This window comes from Caretta caretta, chromosome 9, assembly GCF_965140235.1.
Source record: "Caretta caretta isolate rCarCar2 chromosome 9, rCarCar1.hap1, whole genome shotgun sequence".
In the NCBI taxonomy this organism is placed as follows: domain Eukaryota; kingdom Metazoa; phylum Chordata; order Testudines; family Cheloniidae; genus Caretta; species Caretta caretta.
Window position 1 is genome coordinate 47,911,310 of NC_134214.1, and position 21,195 is coordinate 47,932,504.

The window sequence follows — 21,195 nt, forward strand, 5'->3', positions numbered from 1 at the left end:
ACCCTGACCACACCACACGATCCATCGTCTACAGCCAAGCTCTGCGATACAACCGCATTTGCTCCAACCCCTCAGACAGAGACAAACACCTACAAGATCTCTGCCAAGCTTTCTTACAACTACAATACCCACCTGCAGAAGTAAAGAAACAGATTGATAGAGCCAGAAGAGTTCCCAGAAGTTACCTACTACAGGACAGGCCTAACAAAGAAAATAACAGAACGCCACTAGCGGTCACCTTCAGCCCCCAACTAAAACCCCTCCAACGCATTATTAAGGATCTACAACCTATCCTAAAGGATGACCCAACACTCTCACAAGTCTTGGGAGACAGGCCAGTCCTTGCCTACAGACAGCCCCGCAACCTGAAGCAAATACTCACCAACAACCACATACCACACAACAGAACCACTAACCCAGGAACTTATCCTTGCAACAAAGCCCGTTGCCAATTGTGCCCACATATCTATTCAGGGGACACCATCACAGGGCCTAATAACATCAGCCACACTATCAGAGGCTCGTTCACCTGCACATCCACCAATGTGATATATGCCATCATGTGCCAGCAATGCCCCTCTGCCATGTACATTGGTCAAACTGGACAGTCTCTACGTAAAAGAATAAATGGACACAAATCAGATGTCAAGAATTATAACATTCATAAACCAGTCGGAGAACACTTCAATCTCTCTGGTCACGCAATCACAGACATGAAGGTCGCTATCTTAAAACAAAAAAACTTCAAATCCAGACTCCAGCGAGAAACTGCTGAATTGGAATTCATTTGCAAATTGGATACTATTAATTTAGGCTTAAATAGAGACTGGGAGTGGCTAAGTCATTATGCAAGGTAGCCTGTTTCCTCTTGTTTTTTCCTAACCCCCCCCCCCCCCCAGATGTTCTGGTTTAACTTGGATTTAAACCTGGAGAGTGGTCAGTTTAGATGAGCTATTACCAGCAGGAGAGTGAGTTTGTGTGTGTATGGGGGTGGGGGGGATGTGAGAAAACCTTGATCTATGCAGGAAATAGCCCGACTTGATTATGTAAAGAGTTGTCACTTTGGATGGGCTAGCACCAGCAGGAGAGTGAATTTGTGTGGGGGGGTGGAGGGTGAGAAAACCTGGATTTGTGCTGGAAATGGCCCACCTGTTGATCACTTTAGATAAGCTATTACCAGCAGGACAGTGGGGTGGGAGGAGGTATTGTTTCATGATTTCTGTGTGTATATAAAGTCTGCTGCAGTTTCCACGGTAAACATCTGATGAAGTGAGCTGTAGCTCACGAAAGCTCATGCTCAAATAAATTGGTTAGTCTCTAAGGTGCCACAAGTACTCCTTTTCTTTTTGCGAATACAGACTAACACGGCTGTTCCTCTGAAACCTGTCATTAAATGGTATCTCCCAGCAATGCTAGCCTTCTTGGTGCACTCCAGATTGCATACTAATACCTGATATTTCGATAGAGTTTTATATAATCAAACCACTGTGCAGACATTAATTAAGCCTCACAACACCCTCCCGAGCAAGATAAAAATGTAAAGAGCTTTATGTGCTGTAAAAAAGCCTTCATTTTAAAATGGGGGAGGGGGCAGGGTGCTGAAATACATTGCCATCTGCAGGATGTGGTTCTGGGTCTCCCAAACCAATGAGGTCTCGGAGACCAGAAAATGACACACACAAGTCAGCAGTCTCAAGAAAGGAAGAAAAAGAGACGCTCATAATTTTTTAATTTCTTTTCACTTTCTGTTTGATGTGGCTTGGCCATGTATCTCATAGGACACCCTGAATACTCTCTGACACTAGGAGATTATGTGCAAGGCATTCTCAGATGTCACTTGCCCAATTTGGCTCCAGATATGACAGGCTAGAGAAGGTAGAGGGAATTTTATATCTATATCTCTCCTGCCCTTAGAGGGGGCCAGGGAAATATTTTTAGTCTTAGCTGAGAGCAACAAAGAGCCCTCATCTGTCTCTGCCCCAGACAGTTCTGCTAACATAAAGGCAAAGTTATGTTTGTTCATTCACAAAGAGCAACCAGTACATCAACCATGGACACGAGATAGCTCATTTCACAATTTTCCCAAAATAAAAACTCACACGGATTTTAATGGGCACCACAGCATCTATGGGAAGCTGGGTTAGCAAACTGTTGTAAAGCTGTTGAAGATATTGAGAGCTGCCAGCAGCTAAGTTATCCTATCTAATAAATACCTGCCACAACTGCAAAAATCCTGAAGAAATGTGTCCAAAGGTCTTTCCTGAACACAAAGATAAACTCCTCTCCAAAAATCACATATACTGGAATAGTCAGATGAGTTTAATCTCCCAAGAAACACAAAGAGTTTGTCTACATAAGGAAAATCAATATGAATTAACTAAAGGTATACATTTAAGGTGGATTAGTTAAACTGCATTACACCACCTGTATGGACACTCTCACTCAAAATTAAAGTGGTCTTAATTAGTTTAAGTCTGAATGAGAGTGTCCACAGAGAGGTCTAATGCAGTTTAACTAATCCACTTTAAATGTACACCTTTAGTTAATTCAGATTTACTTTCCTGCATGTCCTAGTGTAGACAAGCCCTAAGAAGTGGGTGAAGACAATGCTATTAGATAGATCTAATTAGAAAATGGAAATGCATGCACCTCCCCCATACTCAGAAAGATTAAAACAACTGTCAGAGACAACTTTAAGGGAGTAAGTAGCTTCACATCGTGGAAGAGGGAAAATACCCTAACATTTAGCATCACATGAATGCCATCCATGAAGGTGCAATATATTGTGTCTTTCATATCTGGTATTACCAATAAAGATATCCACTAGATTATGGCCCTGATTCCAAGAGCTGATCTGTACCGGGAAGCCACCTGCACCTGATTATTATGCCTGCACTAAGGCCATTGGAAATTAATCTACCTGTGCACATTAGATTGCAGGATCAGGGCCTATATTTGTAAGTAACGTACACTGATCTCATCTCATGAGTCTTTCCTGTATCAATTTTAAAAAACAAAACAGACGTTAAAAGATTAAAACAATAGATATGTGTGTTGGCGCTCCTTTCTCAGGAGACTGGGACTGACAACTGCTGTACTGATTGCAATGATTTACTCATTCCACTGTATTTTTATACTCTTTTTTTAAATGACGGATTTTAAAAAGACTAAGTCACTCCCCTCACTTAATAGATATTACAGCATTGCACAGATGAATTCGACTTTTTGTAAGATGTCTTTCTAAATCACGTGAAGCATTTTGGATCAGACAAAAACTGAAGCAGGCAACCAAACATGGATTTGATGCCTGGCCCAGCTGGAGCAATGTGTCAAGATCAGAAGGCAGCAGCGCAGGACAGGAGGTTTTTGCCCAGTCTCCGTTTGTTTTGACTATGCAGTTCACTTGACAGAAGAGGGCACATACCCTTGCTTTATCCCACAGATATAGAATAATGCATATTAAAAATGGGAGTATGCTGTGTTTTTGAAAACATGAATCAACAATACAGTGTATTTTAGCCCACCAAAACATACAAAGCTATGTTACCATAGTCCCTTTGCCTCCTATAGATCCATCAGAATCCCAACCAATCACGTTACAGATTCAGTGGAATCCCAGAAACTACTTTACACAGACCTTCATGATGATTGATGACTCCTGTAGAAACCTACTGGATTTTAGCAGATCACTCTCAAGTAGACCCAGTGGAATCTTAGTATCACTAACTGCATCCAGTGACCACTATCAATAGATCCAGTGGACTCGGAGGGATCCCTCCTGACAGAGATCCAGTGGACTTAAAGGCTATGCCCATCCACTGATTCTATATATTTCCCAGTGAGCATTAACCCTCAGAAATCGAGCCACCAAATGAATACCTATTAAACCTGAATCTGGAGCTCGGGGTTTTACTTATCAGACAGAGAAACCTTCCCTGGAGGTTTAATTGTGCGTGGGATGGTGGGGTGTGGTTTTAGTTTGGTGTGCACATTATTTCAAGGCTGGGTGGGTAAATATATATTTTTCACGCTCTTGTTCACAATCATAAAGTGTGTTAGGAATTATGGAAGTGCAATAGCATTTCCCAGGTTAAGGCTGCACAAAGCACTCAAAGCCAGGATTAGATCTCTCTTGTGTATGAATAACACGTCTCCTCCCCAGATATGCAGCCCTCATTCTAAACACAAAGAAGCTTGCTTAAAATATTCAACTAAACTGCTAATTCATGGATGAGTGTTTATAGTTCACAAGAAGAAAACTGGGAAGAACAGTGGAGATAGGATATGGGCAAAAGGTGCAGCAGGGCATGGAGACAGGCTGAGGTCCTGGGAGCTGAGCTGTACGGGGCGCAGGGGAAACAGTTGGAGCTCCTCTGTTTAAAACTTTACACTGTGGGCACACAATGTTCTAACTGATGCTCCAGCTTCTCAAAGCTGGCCGACACCCTCAGGGCTGCTGCTGCTTCGAGTGAAAAGCTTAGAGCGGCAGTCACAGGAACTTGGCACGTTGGTTAAAGGCTTTCTCCATGGGATATGCAAAATTTTGGTTCCACATCCCGCCCTTTCTAACCCCTCACAGCTAGGTGCCCAGCTCCAGCATTTACTCTGGGGGGGTTTATATATATATATAAAAAAATCAGGAAATTCCCATTCCCTAAAACAAACCTTTTATTTAGAGTTAAGGCTCCTTAACTGTATTTCCTCACAACACGCTAAAAAGTAAGGACACCATTAACTAGTCCTGGGTCCTAGTCCCAGCTCTGCACCGACCTGCTGCATGACCCTGGGCAAGCCATTACCACTCTGTGCCTTAGTTTCCCCCCACTTTGTCTGCTTTGTCTAGTTAGATTATAAGCTCTTCAGGCAGGGACCACCTCTCACAAAGTCTGTATACAGCCCCTATCACAATAGGCCCCCAACTGCAGTTAGGGCTTCTAGATACTATTGTAATATAAATAATTAGGGCTGTCAATTAATCGCAGTTAACTCAGGCGATGTATTAAATATTTTGGAATGTTCTTCTACATTTTCATATATATTGACAAAGAGATTGCACTACAGTACTTGTATGAGGTGAATTGAAAAATACTAATTATTTTGTTTATCATTTTTACAGTGCAAATATTTGTAATCAAATATACACTTTGATTTCAATTACAACACAGAATACAATATATATGAAAATGTAGAAAAACATCCAATTTAATACATTCAATTGGTATTCTATTGTGTAACAGTGCGATTAAAACTGTGATTAATCGCGATTAATTTTTTTAATCATGATTAATTTTTTTGAGTTAATCGCATGAGTTAACTGCAATTAATTGACAGCCCTAAAATACTATTTATTTTGGTTTTTTACAGTGCAAATACTTGTAATCAAAAATATTTGTATTCTGTGTTGTAATTGAAATCAATATATTTGAAAATGCAGAAAACATCCAAAAATATTTAAATGGTATTCTATTATTGTTTAGCAATGCGATTAATTGTGATTACTTTTTTTTAATTGCTTGACAGCCCTATAAATAATAATAGCAACCATGCCCAACACAAGACCAACCCCAAGCACTGATCTATTGCCATCATGGCATACAACCACTTCAGTGCTCTAATCTCCTCTCTAGCATGCTTATTTTCACTTAAACACCCTTAGTGAACCCAGCAAAAATCAAAGTCACACTGCACAAACTTAACTTCATCCTGCCACCTTATTAAACAATGTATCAGGAGTGTACCGATGAAACAGTGCACATACCAATAATGTGTGTATATAGCTTTCTTTCATTGTATTGCCTGGGTGAGATGATTTTTTTAACAGTCCCAATGTAAACCTAAAGTAGAATCTGTGTTATCCAAGAGGTCCAGCTCAAACAGGGATCTCCTTATGCTAGGCACTATACAACATACAGGCCCAAAGTTCATACTATCTAAATTGGCAAGACAAAGAGTTGGAGAGGGAACAGAAGTGGAATGACCTGTGAAAGGTCACACAACTGGTCACTGACAGTTGGGAACAGAAACCAGCTGAGAGTCCCAACTCACTGGATTAAACTGCCTCTTAAATTCTGAGTCTGTAGTTCACTTTGTCTTCTCTGCCTGGTGCAAGGTGTGTAGGGATGCTAACTTTGTGATTTTAGCATGCTAATTGTCATTAAGTTATTAAATAACATAGTACTAGAAGGCTGGAGTTCAGGTCGTTCACTGCAGTGTGACTTTTCAGTTACTTGATGTGTGCACAGTGAGCAGTTGTATTGTTGAATTGAAAGCAGATGTGTTAGAGAGGTTATTAGTGTACTGCTACGGTGGAGTATCGTGGTAGAAGTGGGCTTAGGCTTGGAGAAGGAGATTAGTCTTGGGTTCAGTGTGAATGTTGCTTTGATGAATACAGTTAATTGTTTTAGTGTAAGAGCCATGGTGAAATGATACATATGAGCAATCTTAAGTGTCAGGGCTTGTCTATGCCGGACATCACCACGCGGCAAGCCAGGATGTGAATCTAGTTTGTTGTGCAGTAGCGTCCAACGTGAAGATTGCTATAGCACACTACAAATTCTGTAGTGTGCTTTGACATACTTTCATTTCAAACGGCAGTAAAGCGAAGTGCGCTTGGAACTTTTAGAGCACTGTAGTAGGGTCCATATGGGGCTGTAGATTTGCATTCTGGCTGGCTGTGCACTAAAGTCCCATTCAGACAAGCCCTAAGCCAGATACATATTTGTGGTATGGTGTCTGCATTCAAATATGTCTTACCTGGACAATTAGCTTATTTTCTTTATTGGGTAGAATCCTGTAGGTATAAACGCAATTCTGGAACCTGGAACGGATTGGAGGAGAGGTTGTTAGAACATATCTATGGGGGAATCTTATCATAGCATCATTCCATAACAACAGAAATTGAATGGAAGACTCTGACATAGACTGATGACTTAATAAGAACATAAGAATGGCCATACTGGGTCAGACCAATGGTCCATCTAGCCCAGTATCCTGTCTTCTGACAGCAGCCAGTGCCAGATGTTTAAGAGGGAATAAATAGAATAGGGCAATAATCAAGAGATCCATCCCGTCGTCCACTCCCAGCTTCTGACAGCCAGAGGTTTAGGGACACCCAAAGCATGGGGTTGCATCCTTGACCATCTTGGCTAATAACCACTGATAGACCTATCCCTCTGTGAACTTATCTAATTCTTTTTTGAACCCACTTATAGTTTTGGCCATCACATCCCCTGGCAATGAGTTCCACAGGTTGACTATGTGTTGTGTGAAGAAATACTTCCTTTTGTTCGTTTTAAACCTTATGCCTACTAATTTCATTGGGTGATCCCTAGTTCTGTGTGTTATGTGAAGAGGTAAATAACACTTCCTTATTAGCTTTCTCTACACCGTTCAAGATTTTATAGACCTCTATCAAATCCCACATTGGTCGTCTCTTTTCTAAACTGAACAGTCCCTGTCTTTTTAATCTCTCCTCATTTGGAAGCTGTTCCCTACTCCTACATATTTTTGTTGCCCTTCTCTGTACCTTTTCCAATTCAAATATATCTTTTTTGAGATGGGGAGATCAGAACTTCATGCAGTATTCAAGGTGTTGGCATATCATGATTTATGTAGTTGCATTATGATATTTTCAGTTTTATTATCTATCCCTTTCCTAACGGTTCTGAACATTCTGTTCACTTTTTTGACTGCTGCTGCATGTTGGGCAGTTGTTTTCAGAGAAATATCCACAGTGACTCCAAGATCTCTTTCCTGAGAGGTAATAACTAATTTAGACCCAATCATTTTATATGTATTGATGGGATTATGTTTTCCAATGTGCATTACTTTTCACAAGGGTTTCAAATATCTGTTCATTTCCTGAGGACATATTAATTAACAAAATCTTACAGTGCTTAAGTTTGGGGGCACTTCATCATGTTGTAGAGGTCACATCAGAAAGTGATGATGGACTCCTCTTCAGAGTGAGTTGTTAAACTCCCCTGCTGGCCAGAAAAAAGAAAACAGCACCTAGTTCTGGCTGCCAGAAGAGTGTGCATGCCCGAAAGGAACGAAAAGGGAGAAATCCCAGACACCAGGCCAAATTCAGAGTTGAATGAGTAAATCAAAGGGTTGGTCTACACACAAACTTGTTTAACTAATTTAAATTGAATTGCAATAGGATATTTTTATTCTGAAGTAAGAGTCCATACAGAGACCTGCACTGAAATAACAATGGGTATGAGTTGAAACTCACTTGATTATTTTAGTGCAAGTAGAACAGCCATAAACCACACTTTCTTCTACCACCTCCCCAGGGTGGACAGTAAATCAAATTAGACTTACCCTGACTTTGCCCCACTCTGTGGCCTAAACTCATTTGCACCAGACATAGATGAAAACAGAACCAGACCCCTATCTAAAGGGGGTACTCAGTCTTTGTCCAACGAGGGACACATCAACAACTTGTCAAGAGCTGGAAGTCCAACCTGATGGCAGAGCCCTGCAGAATGTGCAGCCTTCCTTGATGGCTGCTGAATTTTGCTGAACTCACATAATGCCTGGGGTGGGGGTGGGAGGCTGCTCCCAGCACGATGGAGGAATACATGTTTATTTACTTTCCAGTGGTTACAGATGTGATCCAACAGCTCTCAGCACCTGCCCAGCACTAAGTTAAAACACACTCCACAAACTGGCTCTCTACCAACAAAGGACACAAATTTCAACCCCATTTCCCTCCAAAAACTAATCTCAATTCTGTTTTAGCATCCCCAGGGGCAAAACAGATAAGGCTTGCAGCCCATCTCCAGAGGGTCAGGAAAGGTGGTCTGTGGTCAGCCTTCCCGAGGAGGAGGGTTGGCTGATGCATACCGACATACTTGTCTCCTTTGTGATTTGGTATATATGTTTATTCAAACTAGGCTTTTCTGAATCACATCAAGAGAGAGCGAGAGAGAGATTCCTTAGGGGTTATACAGCCTTGCATTTGGAGTCAGACAGAGCATAAAACCAAGTTACTCATACACTGAGGTGAGATTTTCAATGCTGACTACAGGATTTAGCCACACAGCTCCCTCTGAACCTGGGTTCTTTTAAGCAAGATGCACAAGAAAAGAGCTGGAACGCCCTTCAGAGCGCAGCGCCACCCCACAACAGGTCTGAGAGCTCATTGCGAAGTGATCTGAGGTGTTCACGCACCTACCCACGTCTCTTCAGTGCTCCCAGACCCAGCCAGGGGCAGTTCATCAGCTATCAGAGCTCCTTTAACGTCAATGGAGCGATGACAGTTGACACCAGTTGGGGATCTCCCCGCTAGGAGTGGGATTTGGTTTTGTTTTTATCTGTCAACGCAGAACTCTTCCACCACTTCCTCCTGCAGATATGCAAAAAGGGGCTGAGATGAGAACAGTGCTGATTATGTAGCTGATGAGAGAAAATTTGTGTGTATGGAGATTATGAAACTGATAAACAAACCAGCTCAATGACTATCAGGCCATCAAAGCACACTGGGTGCACAATCAGGTGGCAAGCACCGGCTGTCAGAGGTTGTTGTTATGTAGTATTAGAGAGATTTAACCAGAGGAACATCTACAGGGAAAGCTAATAAAGGGCTATAAGGTGATATATGAATGGTATGAGCAAAAGTGGCTCTCCCTGTGGGAATCCTCCTTAGCAATCTCATGACTCAGCCATGCACAAATGGAGAATGCCATGAATCAGTCGGCTAACAACCTCCATTTATCTGCCTTGCTTTGTTGTTATAACTTCATTGCTCTTAAGCTTTTAGCTCTTAAGCACCAGGACTGCTCCACCGTTGGTCCTAGATACTTTCACTTTTCACCTAAAAAGATTCTCTTTGAGATGTTTCTTAAGAATGTTTTTAGAAAAAAACACAAGCATTGCTGATCTTGGACATATTGATGGTATATGCAGCACCCATCAAAGCAATTTCCTGAGGCTAAATGTGTCCCAACATACTTCCTCATCTGTCTCCTAGCTCCCTCCCCTGCACGAGCTCCTGCAGGCAAAAGAGGGAAAGGGGAATGAACACATATTTCCTCTCCTCTTCCAGTGTGGCTTAGGCCTTGCTGCAAATCAGAACTGCTCTTTACTGTGTATATTATGGTAGCAGCTATAGGGCCCAACCAAAATCAGGACCCTGCTCTGCCAAGCACTGTACAGATACACAGTGAGTCGGGCAACCCCCCCTAGGAATTCAGCTAATACCAGTGTGGACAGATCACATGTGCTACCCTCAGATACTGGAGAGATATTGGATACAACTCTGCTCGCCTTCTTTCAGACCATCACTGAGCCGATCAGCAACTGGTAACAAGGAAAACAAATAACCAGCTCTCACTGAGCGCTTTTCATCCAGAGAATTCTAAGTCACAAAGGAAGTCAGCATCATTATGCCCATTTTACAGATGGGGAAACTGAAGTACAGAGCTGGCAGTGGCTGGCCCAAGGTCACCTAGCAAAACGCTACTCCTCTACCCAGGAGTAGAACCCAGGGATTTTGGAAGGGGCTTCCAAACTCATGTAGGAGTATTACCTCCTTGGTAACAGGATGCCTCCAAATCCTGTCTGGATGGGCATTTGTCTTTGGCAACATTTGGGTTCTATTCAGGAGGTGTCCCTTTCTCTTGATAGAAGATAAATGCTACAGCTCTATTCATGTCTATAGTCCTGCTATCTCAGCTCTCCCTATGCCTTTAAAAGGTGAATTCACAGGACACCACCCAATGGACATAATGTTTATGAGAGGTGCAAAATGCTCCAAAACAATCCCTCTACAACCTTAATTTATTACATGTTGTGGGCTATTAAGGCCTTGTCTGACTCTATAGATATTTACAGAAGTACCCATGTCTGGGCTGAAGCAGTGGGAAGTATTTCTATACATGTTCAGTGGAGACAAGGCTCAACAAAGATCTTCAGTTATTCACGAAGTGGAGGGGATATCTTCCTCCCAAGGACTTTTCAGCATGTAGAATATGCTGCATGGCTTAGTCTCCAATAAGAGGCCAAAGGAGGTGGCAGCATGAAATGTCTTTAATTGGAGACATGTCCTGGAAAGAGTGGAATTTTCTTTTGTCAGAAGGATCAAGTCCTCTTCATCCACTGTATTCTAATTGGTTTCAGCACCAAAATGAGCTTCTGTACATGCCAGTGCCTTCAGGTGTACGAAGGGAAGCACTTCCCACCTCAAAACATCCGCTCTTTATCACACCCAACACCCCAGCTTTTTCCAGTTTCATTGCCCAGTAGATGAGGGCAATACTGGTCCATCCAGGTCTTGGTGCCTTTGTGTTTGGGACAAACTCTCTAAGAGGTGCTAAATCCTGCAAGGGAGTTTCTTTTTGGGTTTCCTGGAAGAAATCCTTATCATTGCCAAATGGCTTCACAGTGCTACATCTGAAGAGTTCCGACGCACGAACTTCCAACCTAGTGATTTTGCAGATATTCGTTAGCGCTGCTTTCAATTGGTACATGATCTAGAGCCACTGTATCTGGTCTTTAAAATAGTGATTTTCCTAGAAGGATCTTAAAGGAAAGCCATGGGTTTTTAATAAAGACACACAAGGAAAATACAGTCTTCCCCCCTCCCCCCTGTAGCTTCCCTCCCTGTCTAACTGTTTATGTTTTCCATCATCTTGAACAAAAGCACATCAAGACAGAAGGTCCCAGTGGAGGGATAATGCTAGTTTCAGACACAGCTGCTGTTAAACCCTTTCTGGGTTCATGAGCTAGGCAATCATTTCCCGTTGAATTCCTTGAGTGCAAGAGCTCAGTAGTCATTTCTAGTTAATAAACGGGCAAACCAAGCGTTCCAGTAACATGGAAAGAAGAAGAATCACTCTGGTCCTTGCCTTTCCTGGGGCAATCAGGTTATAAGGATTAGACTACAGAACAGAGGATGAAAGTGTCTGGAGGAGGGCATTCACTGTGTATTTGCTGTTTGTACAATTTGTCTTCTAAGTTCTATTTTGCTGCTGTCGGAGCAATAAAAGAAGGGAAGGCATTATTACTTACACACACACCCCCTCGGTCTGTCATTATTCAAATAATTATTTTCCTGCAACATCCCTCCAGGAAAATCTATTTGGCTCAGCAGGATAAAAAATTATTCAAGTCCCCATTCTAATTTCAATGGAGCTGCTAGATGAACATTAGCTCTGGCTGGAGAATGACAGGTCTGCTTGGTGACAACTTTTGAAGTGCTGAAGTTTGTTTTCGCTCCATATTAGAACCTTTTGAATGTTTTTGCAAAGCAGAATTGTGTCGAAATATTTGGTTTTGTATCCAAAAGGTCAGGGTTTTTATTTGGTTCTCTTTTTCTCTTGGCTCAGAAGAGACCAGAGCGCCCTGGAGCTCAGACATCTTCCTGTTGAAAACTTAATCAAAATTGATACGACTCCACAAAACATCTCGGCTTTGACTAATCATCATATTTCGATGAAAACATATTTAGTTGAAAATGTTCCGAGCAGCTCCAGTAAACATGAGAAGCACTTTACCCTTAACACTGAGAAACCGGGATGGTTTGTTGTTACCACCCGAGCTGGGAGATCTATTCCCAGTGAACAATTTATTCAGCATGTTTAGTCCCTATTCTCTTAGTGAATTATCCACCAGCAGACTTGATTTTATAAATTGTCCCAGTAATCGACACATGGGTTGGGTGACACATTTTGGCCTATAATTTGCTTATGACCTGTCCACCCACGATTACTGCTTCAAGCATTCTCTCTTCCTAATTTGCTATTTGTGCTGCATGATTGGTCATTGAAGTTACGTGGCCTGAGATTTTCAAAAATGGGGCTTACAGTTAGGTTCTTAGTAGTATATTTAGGCACCTAAATAACAAGTGGCCTGAATTTCAAAAGTGCTGAGTGCCTAGCAGCTCCCAATGACTTCAGAGAAAGCTGCTGGTGCTCAGCACCTCTGAAACCCAGCCCACTTATTTAAGCATCTAAATATGGACTGAGGAGCCTGACTTTTGGCCCCCATTTTAGACAACTTTGGTCACCATGTTGTTTCTGTTCCCTGATTCCTTGTCTCTCAGAACTGCGCAAAGGGCTTTCAAAGATGGCTGCGGAAACACTTCAGAGGGAAAACTGATGCAAATATTCGCAGCTTCCTAGTGATGCAAACAGTATTTTGTTTGTGTGTGTGTTTGTTCAAAGCAAATAAAAGGGATCTTGCAAGCGCCCCTGAAGAAGCCAATTTGTGCTATTTATTCCAAGTTATAGTTCAGGAACAAGTGACTTTGGCACCAGCTCTAAATTACATGCAGACAATCCCCAACCCCAGAGATGTAAATGTTCCATGTCTGCAGACACCCATCCTCCCTCTGCCCCCCATACACAAACACACCTACCAAACACTCCCTGCCCTCCACATGCACATCCCTTCCTTCCATATGCCACCCTCTCCACACACACGCATGCTCTCCCCACTGTGCACTCCCCTCTCTGCACCACCACCATCCCATTACCATCCAACATATGTGCAGGAGGACATGCTAGCCTGCCCCATGCACTCTTTCTGAGACTCACACTCTCCGTCATGTATTGTACTGTCCCCAGAAGCTGGAGCTCAAAGGTGGACGGTTAGACCACAGCTCAAGCAGCAGCTCCTCTTTTTAGAATGGAGACAAATGTACTTTAAAGAGGAAGCAGCAGCAAGAAACCTGCTTGTTATTTGGTTACTAAGAAAAACGTGGTGAGATTTTTTTAAAGTCTGTTCCCAGCAGCTGTGAAATGAAATGATTGTTAGGCCTGGGGTCCTAGCAGGCTAATTTGATTTCTCATAGGCTGACACCATCTTTGGATGGTTTATACACAACAAATCTTGCTTCTTGGCAGGGGGTTAGACTAGATAACACTTGTAGTCCCTTTTAGCCCTATGATTCTATGGCATGATGGTTCTCTGCGACAAAATTTAAAAAGTCTCAAACTCTTGAATCTGATCTCTCTCTCTGCCTCAGCCTCTCCTGACACCAACTATATCAGCTGCACTCAGTCAAACAAGACCAGAGCCATTGATCTCTCCAATTCAATCCCTAATCTTCATTCCAGGGGAAGGGTCTTTGACTTGGAGTGAAATAGCTGCTAAGGACACTGGGAGATTTCCCCTCCCCCCCGTTTTTACCATCCTTAGAACCCTGCATCCTCTGTAGGACCACGTCCCTGTTCAGGCTGAATCAGAGACAGCCTCTGTAAGGACCAGTGTTGGCACACAAAGCTACCTGCACATTTGCAGTACACCTGCCAGACTGAAAAAGGCATTTACTGACCAACCTGCGGTGTCAAACATGCGCTGAGCTGTGAGTATTTCAATGGGAGAGAATGCCTGGTGGGCGCCATGCTCAGGGTTTTTTTCCCCCCACTCCAAAGAGAACAAGACCCAAGTGGGAGGGTCATTCAGACAGACCAGAGATAACAGGATGGTTCCCCATCTCTGAACGCATCGATCCATGAGACATCCTTGGATTTTTGTCTCCTTTTGGATCAGGGGTTTTTGGCCTCCCCTCACTAGTGTGGTTTGTTCCACAACAACTGTCACAAATGTGGTTTCTTTCAATCCCCTCCATCACACTCTGTGGCCAGGCCAGGTTAAACCTACCACACTGGTAGGTCGCACCTTCCTGGTAGGTGGGGTGGCTGTGTCTCTGTGCTGGGGAGGAGGTAGGGGTAGTCCCTACACAGAGCGGGCAGGAGCAATGGAGCCCCACGAAAGGTAAGAGCTATACTTACAGAACACAGAGCGCGTACGCTGAGGAGATCGACTCACTGGCCCGCACTAGGAAGCTGCCATCCTTTCCCACTTTGGAGAGCAAGTCCTCAGCCTTGGAGCGAGTGATGTTCCCATGGTACCAGCACCGATCCATTGCCAGAGCTGGAGGAAACATTATTGACAATCCAGCAGTCAGTGTTTAGAAGCTGCCAGAGCCGTTCGTGTGTCTCAGTAACACTCAGCAGCTGCAGCTCACCAGCTTCCTGTTTCAATGGTACAGAGAGGGAAAGGAAACCAAGCCGAGGACGACTTCCTCAGAAATCAAACAGCTCAGAGTGAGCATGACACGTTCCTCCAACCTCCGCTCCCCCTCAACACTGTAACTCAAGTGGTTAACCACCTGTGTCCCCCCTATTCTGCATCAGAAAGTCCCAGCCAGGGGCGCAATTCTGCTCCCCCACTTTGGAGCAGCTTCATGGACTTCACTGGAATTTCCTTTGATTTATAGCACTGTAACTGAGAGCTAAGCCAGGTCCTCTCCTTTTCCATCCCTATCCTTCCTCCTCTCTCACTTTCCCTGCCTCTGTCCAGTGGTTAGGGCCCTAGCCTAGGGGTTGGGAGACCAGGGTTCAATTCCTAGCTGTGCCACAGATTTCCTGGGCGACCTTGCACAAATCACTTAGGCCTGGTCTGCACTTGAAAATTAGATCAACCCAGCTACATCACTCAGGACAATGAAAAATTTCACACCCTGAGCACCGCAGTTATGTCAACCTAACCCCCAGTGTAGATGCGGCTACATCGATGGAAGAATTCCTCTGCCAACCTAGCGACCGCCACTTGGAGAGGTGGACTGCCTTACTTCTATGGAAAATGCCTGTCCGTTGAAGGAGGAAGCATCTATACTACAGCAGCAGACCTAGAGCAGCTATAGTATAGACCAGGAGTGGGCAAACCATGGTCCGAGTGCCACATATGACCTTCCAGCCAGTTTAATCCAGCCCTCGAGCTCACGCTGGGGAGTGGGGTCTGGGGCTTGCTCTGCTCCCATGCTCCAGCCAGGGAGCGGGGTCGGAGGCTGCTCTGTGTGTGCACGCTGAGGCTCCCGGAAGCAGCAGCATGTCCCTCCTCCGGCTCCTACATTTACGGGCAGCCAGGGGGCTCTGCACGCTGCCCCCACCCCAAGCGCCACCCCCACAGCTCTCGTTGGCCGGGAACTGTGGCTAATGGGAGCTGCAGGGGCTGCAACTAGGACGGGACAGTGCGCAGATCCACCTGGCAACACCTCTGCATAGGAGCTGGAGAAGGGACATGCTGCTGCTTCCAGGAGCTGCTTGAGGTAAGCGCCGCCTGCACCCCTGCCCGAGCCTGGAGCCCCCTCCTGCACCCTGAAATCCTCATATCTGGTCCCACCCCAGAGCCCACCCCCCCAGCCAGAGCCCTTTTTCCCCCGTGCCCCAACCCCCTTCCCCTGCCCTGATCCCCCTCCCACCCGCCGAACCCCTTGGTCGCAGCCTGGAGCACCCTCCTACACCACAAATCCCTCATCCCGAGCCCTCACCTCCAGCTGGAGCCCTTGCCACCCCCCCACCCCCTGCACCCCAACCGCCTACCCCAGCCCGGAACCTCCTCTCACACTCTGAACTCCTCATTTCTGGCCCCACCCCAGATCCCACACCCCCAGTCAGAGCCCTCACCCCCTCTTGCATCCCAACCCCAATTTCGTGAGCATTCATGGCCCACCATACAATTTCCATACCCAGATGCGGCCCTCAGGCCAAAAAGTTTGCCCACCCCGGTATAGACAGACCTTAATCTCTCTGTAACACAGTTCCCCCTGTGTACAATGGGGATAATAGCACTGGCTGGCCTTACAGAGTGATGGGAGGGTAAATACATTGAAGGCTGTGAAGCACTTTGAGAGCTACTGATGACAAGTGCTGTGTAAGAGCTAGAGATTATTATTTCCCCTCTTACCCACCAAAGGCCCCTTAGGAGACTAAACAAAAACAGGATTATTAGCATTGGGCTTGCTGTCCCCAGAGCGCTCCTTTCTTACCTGCTGTATTGCTGCTTTAATCTTCAATACAATCTGACCTGAAAATCTAGCAGGGTGTCATATGGCACTTGAAGGAGCCTTGTAAACTATGCCCAGCCTGCATGGAAACAAGTCAGTCTTACAGGCAAACTTTGTCCTGGGATCTGGTGACAACAACTGCACATCTCCCTCTGTGACACAGCGTTAGTCGCTCTCAAAGGTAAGTCAGACCCCGAAAGCCCAAGGTGGGATGGGACAGAAACACTTGGCCAGTCTGCAAAGGGAGAGGGAGGCTGGTGCTTTCACTTCCCCTTTCTTTGTCTATACATGGCTTCTTTAGGTTCCTGTCCCAGCCCTGTGCTCACTTCATGGCATGCTCAGTGCTAGTCTCCAAGGCAGTGAACATGACAACCGAGGGTGTGTCTACAGCAAGCAAACAGGGACATTGCAGGGACACTGACTGTGTGACATGTTTGGTTGTCTGACCCGTACTTACAACTAGCTGCTTTTGACAGAACCATTCTGGCACATGCACACTTTGGCCCCAACTCAAAGCGGTTGGAGAGCCAGCTTAACTGCCTGCTCCGGATTCTGCTTGCCTGGGGAGTCCCCATGCGGTGCAGAGCCAGTGTCAGCTCTACCCAGCCCCCCTCCCAGGGATGGGGGAAGTGAGGTGGCTATGTTACAAGGGACATGGTTGGGGAGTCACTGAGCTCCAGCGATCCCCAGCTGCCAGAACAGACCCTTAGGACAAGGGCAGCAGGATGTAACAGAGCAAGCTGGAATTGCACTGGACTGGTCATTGTTTTTGGGGGAGGGAAATTAAGGGGGCTTGGCCCAGAATCTGGCCCCGTGTTCCTGACAGCTCTGGTTGCACCAGCGCATTTGGAGCCTCCGTATGGTCCAGCGCTGCTGTTGAGCTCAGGACTTCCGAGTTATTTCCATACACAAGGCCCTATGTTGTGGGAAGGAGGTAGGAGAATAGCTGAACTGGCGTGGCTGCAATGCTTGTGGTTTCCTGTCCATCCTGAGGAGTAACTACTGTAGACTGCACTGCTTCAGCGGGTGCCATACGAAAGACCTTGTCCCAGGCACTATCACCAATGTTTGTGAGGCACGTGGGTGGGCTGTGTGTGACCTCAGGTACTGTACAGTGGTTGTGAGCTCAATGTGTTCAGGTGGGCTGGCACAGCACTGTTCTGCCTGGCATGAAGTGCGTGGGTGTGAAAAGGGGACGTTACAATCAATTGCACAGTCCTACACATAGCAGCAGCCTGCTAGCCACAAGCTGGGTCAGCTTCTCAGGACCGGCCATGGCGGCCGCTGCTGTAGCTTCCCTGCATTGCAGTGGTGGCTGATGACTTTTGGTAGGTGAGGCACATACCACAAAGTCTCACGAATTCCAATATATGTCCTCCTCCCGGCACTCCTGGCTGGGGCGTGTCTCTGCTCTGCCCTGCCAGGACTACAGCCCCCCCCCCCCCCCCCCCCCGCCGCTCCTTGCGTCTGCAGGAAGCCCTCTGAAGCTCCGCTGTCATGGCACTGCTCCCTCCCTCCCCAGCCAGGAACGTGGGAGCCGTCCCTGGGCAGGAACGGTTCAGCCTCAGAGTGGCCTCCCGCGCAGCTTGTCCTCCTTGCAGTCCACTGGGCCAGGAGGACGGCAACCTCCCCAACACCTTGCGCCCTTGTGTCTTGGGCCCCTCAGCTGTGGAGCCCTGTCAGTGCTGGGAGGGGGGCCCCCAGCAGCCCTGCTGTCAGAACTGGCCTTAACTGCTGCAATCCTGCCAGGGCCTCACCAAGCCCCTGGTTGCCACATGCTCTCATAAAGAGACTCCTAGGTGTGGTTTGTCACCATGGCAACAAGGCAGCTTCCTGAGGCACTCTTGCCTATACCATTATTTGAGCTTCACCCAGAGCCCCTACCTTTTCTGGCATTGCGTTTCACTGCGGGGACGGGGAGAGAGCGAGTAGCACGACATTTAAATTAAATCACAAGCCCCTGCTTGTGGACTTACGTCCCTTATCTAACATGTACATGCTTAACCGTCCTTAAACATCAGCGTATAGACACAATAAACGCAGCGTTGGGGAGTTTGCTGCTGAAGGTGCTGGTTGGGCGTGTCTCATTCGCCTAGGCTGACACGCCGCCACTGCTGCATGGTGGCTGCAGCAGGAAGCAGCACAGCTCCAAATGTCAAGGCCATGGTAAACCACTGCTCAACACAGCAGGGAGGAGCGTTCCATACAGTAACCTTACAAGCAGACCCAGAGTGAGTGTTGCTGGTGAACAAGATTAGCCTTGCTGTCTTATAGTACAGGTTCTGCTGACTTACTGGAAGTTCGTGCCAGGTAATAAGAGGCTTTAAATTCTGAGCACCATGGTGCACCCCTGAAAAGGCACGAGCCCAGCTGATTCGGTCACAAGACTAATTAGTCTCTTTAATGTTTATCTGTGGCTGAAAATACTCCTGCAAGTACCTCAGCGAGGTGTCAGCTTTTGGAAGACTCTGAGCTGTGTCTTCCTTCAGATATGCTAATTCCAGCAAGGGGTGCCCCAGAGAGGTTTTACATGGTACTCACAGTGGAACCACTCTCACTTTAACTTCAAATGTCATGATGGAGGAGCAGCTAGGCCCCATTCATTTCAGTGACTGGCATTGCCAACCAGCACACCAGGTCACAACACCACTCAGTTTGGGGGTCCTCTCAGATGGGAGGCTTGGGGCAAACTCCCCCTTCCTCCACACTGGTGGCCCTGCCCCTTAACTGGCACCCCTGCCAATGGCATGTACCATGCATCTGGCTGAAGGCGCCACTGTGCCCAGTTGTGCAGAACAACCAAGCGCAAATATGCAGAGAAGCTGGGGTATGCCACATGTGTTTGAGGTGGACCTCAGAAAAAAAAAAGGCAGGTGGCATCCTGGAGGGATACCATGCAGATTCCACTGCCCCAAAATAGCGCTCAGTCCAGTTCCTATGTTGTTAAAAGATTAATCCCACTGTAAGACCATAAACTACAACATGGTCTCAAGTGGCATGTGGAGGACATTGTTTCAAAAGACGATGGGGCCTAGTTCTTATGCTGCTGGTGGGTGAGTCCTATCACAGTGGGAAAAGACTACAGTGGGATTGCCATGTGGTTAGTGTGTGTGGACCCCCTGGAGTCGGATGCCTGATTCCCAAAGAATGGAGTGTGAATCATACTACCCTACCCAGAGACAGTAGTCTGCTCTCTAGCCTCACTTATCGTAACTCCTGCAGCAGTGAACTTTCCTTGTGTGTGTTTGTGTTGGAGAAGAGCTGTTCAGGAGATCTGATTAGCTCTTCCACGGGAAGAGGAGATTTTGGAAGTTGTCTTGCCGAGAACTGGCATATATACCACTGGGGGGAAAGCACAGTGATCTTGTTGCACCCTGCAGTCTCTATGATGGGTATCACTACATGGAAGGCGACATTAAAACCGCAGGGCCCACCACCAGGACAGGTACCTGCACTGTTTTCTTCTTCTACTCAGAAGATACTGTGATATCATAATCCCAGCAAAGTGGCACACGTCTGGATTGGTGCCCATTGTAAAACAAGAGAATAAAAACGGGAAAGCCGGGCACAAGAATCCAAAGCAGAAGCAGCAGCCTGGAAAGTAACCCTTTGGACAACCACAGCAGCAGCCATATTTCATTATAATTGAGAGAATGATGCCACAGCCAAAGAACTGGGACACATTGCGGTGTTGGACAATCACATTTGAAGTCTTAGCTGCCTATGGACAAAGCCCAAACATTTTTTCCACAGTGTGGGGATGTTATTCCACCTGGTCTATCAGAGGTGGTAGGATGCACATATTACATGAACTGGGTTTTCAGCCATAGAGTTAAGGCCAGAAAGCACGACCAGATCAGCTAGTCTGTCCTCCTGCATATAACACCACGCAGGACGCACACACAAAACCCAACGGCCAAAGTAGTACAGTGTGTGCCAGCACCTGCAATTGTGAAAGCACCAGTGCACTGGATCAGTGCTATTTGCATTATGGCTCAAAGCACCCAGCAGTCAGTCACCCCATGAGAACACACAACATCACACTGCATGGTTTGTCAACAAGGTCCTCTCACCTGCTCTCAATGGCTACTGCTGAGCGTGGACAGATGAGAAGAGCCCAGAGAGGCTCCCAGGTATCACGGAACAGAAAGCATTTCCTAATGTTAATGACAAGAGAGGTTAAACCTAAGGGCAGATTCCAAACCAGAGCACTTTGCTTAAAATAGCCAGAAGCTGGTCAGGCAATAGTAATATGCTGTTGGCCACAAGGGGGCACTTTGGCCTCTGGCCTAGATCTGAAAACAAACCTGCCAAGTGACATTCTTTTATCAGCCACCGATTGCTTCTCACTTTGTAGCTACTCCAGCCCAGCCTGTTAGTTAGTCTGCAGCTTGGGG

General features: G+C 46.0%; 1 protein-coding gene across 5 annotated transcripts in view; it reads right to left on the reverse strand.

Annotated features, from left to right (window-relative positions):
* The window catches only part of INPP5D (inositol polyphosphate-5-phosphatase D), a 91,451-nt gene that overhangs the window by 64,619 nt on the left and 5,637 nt on the right, over positions 1-21,195 (reverse strand). The window contains exons 1-3 of one of the 5 annotated variants that reach the window (XM_075132263.1): positions 16,781-16,798; positions 14,742-14,883; positions 6,754-6,817 (exon numbers count right to left, since the gene is read on the reverse strand). In XM_075132263.1, the coding sequence (XP_074988364.1) occupies positions 6,754-6,817; positions 14,742-14,875 (198 nt within the window). In that variant the 5' untranslated portion in view covers positions 14,876-14,883; positions 16,781-16,798. Of the gene's footprint in view, positions 1-6,753; positions 6,818-14,741; positions 14,975-16,780; positions 16,799-21,195 lie in introns of those variants that run through there. The other 4 variants (XM_075132262.1, XM_048864762.2, XM_048864763.2 and 1 more) reach the window with 4 other exon arrangements.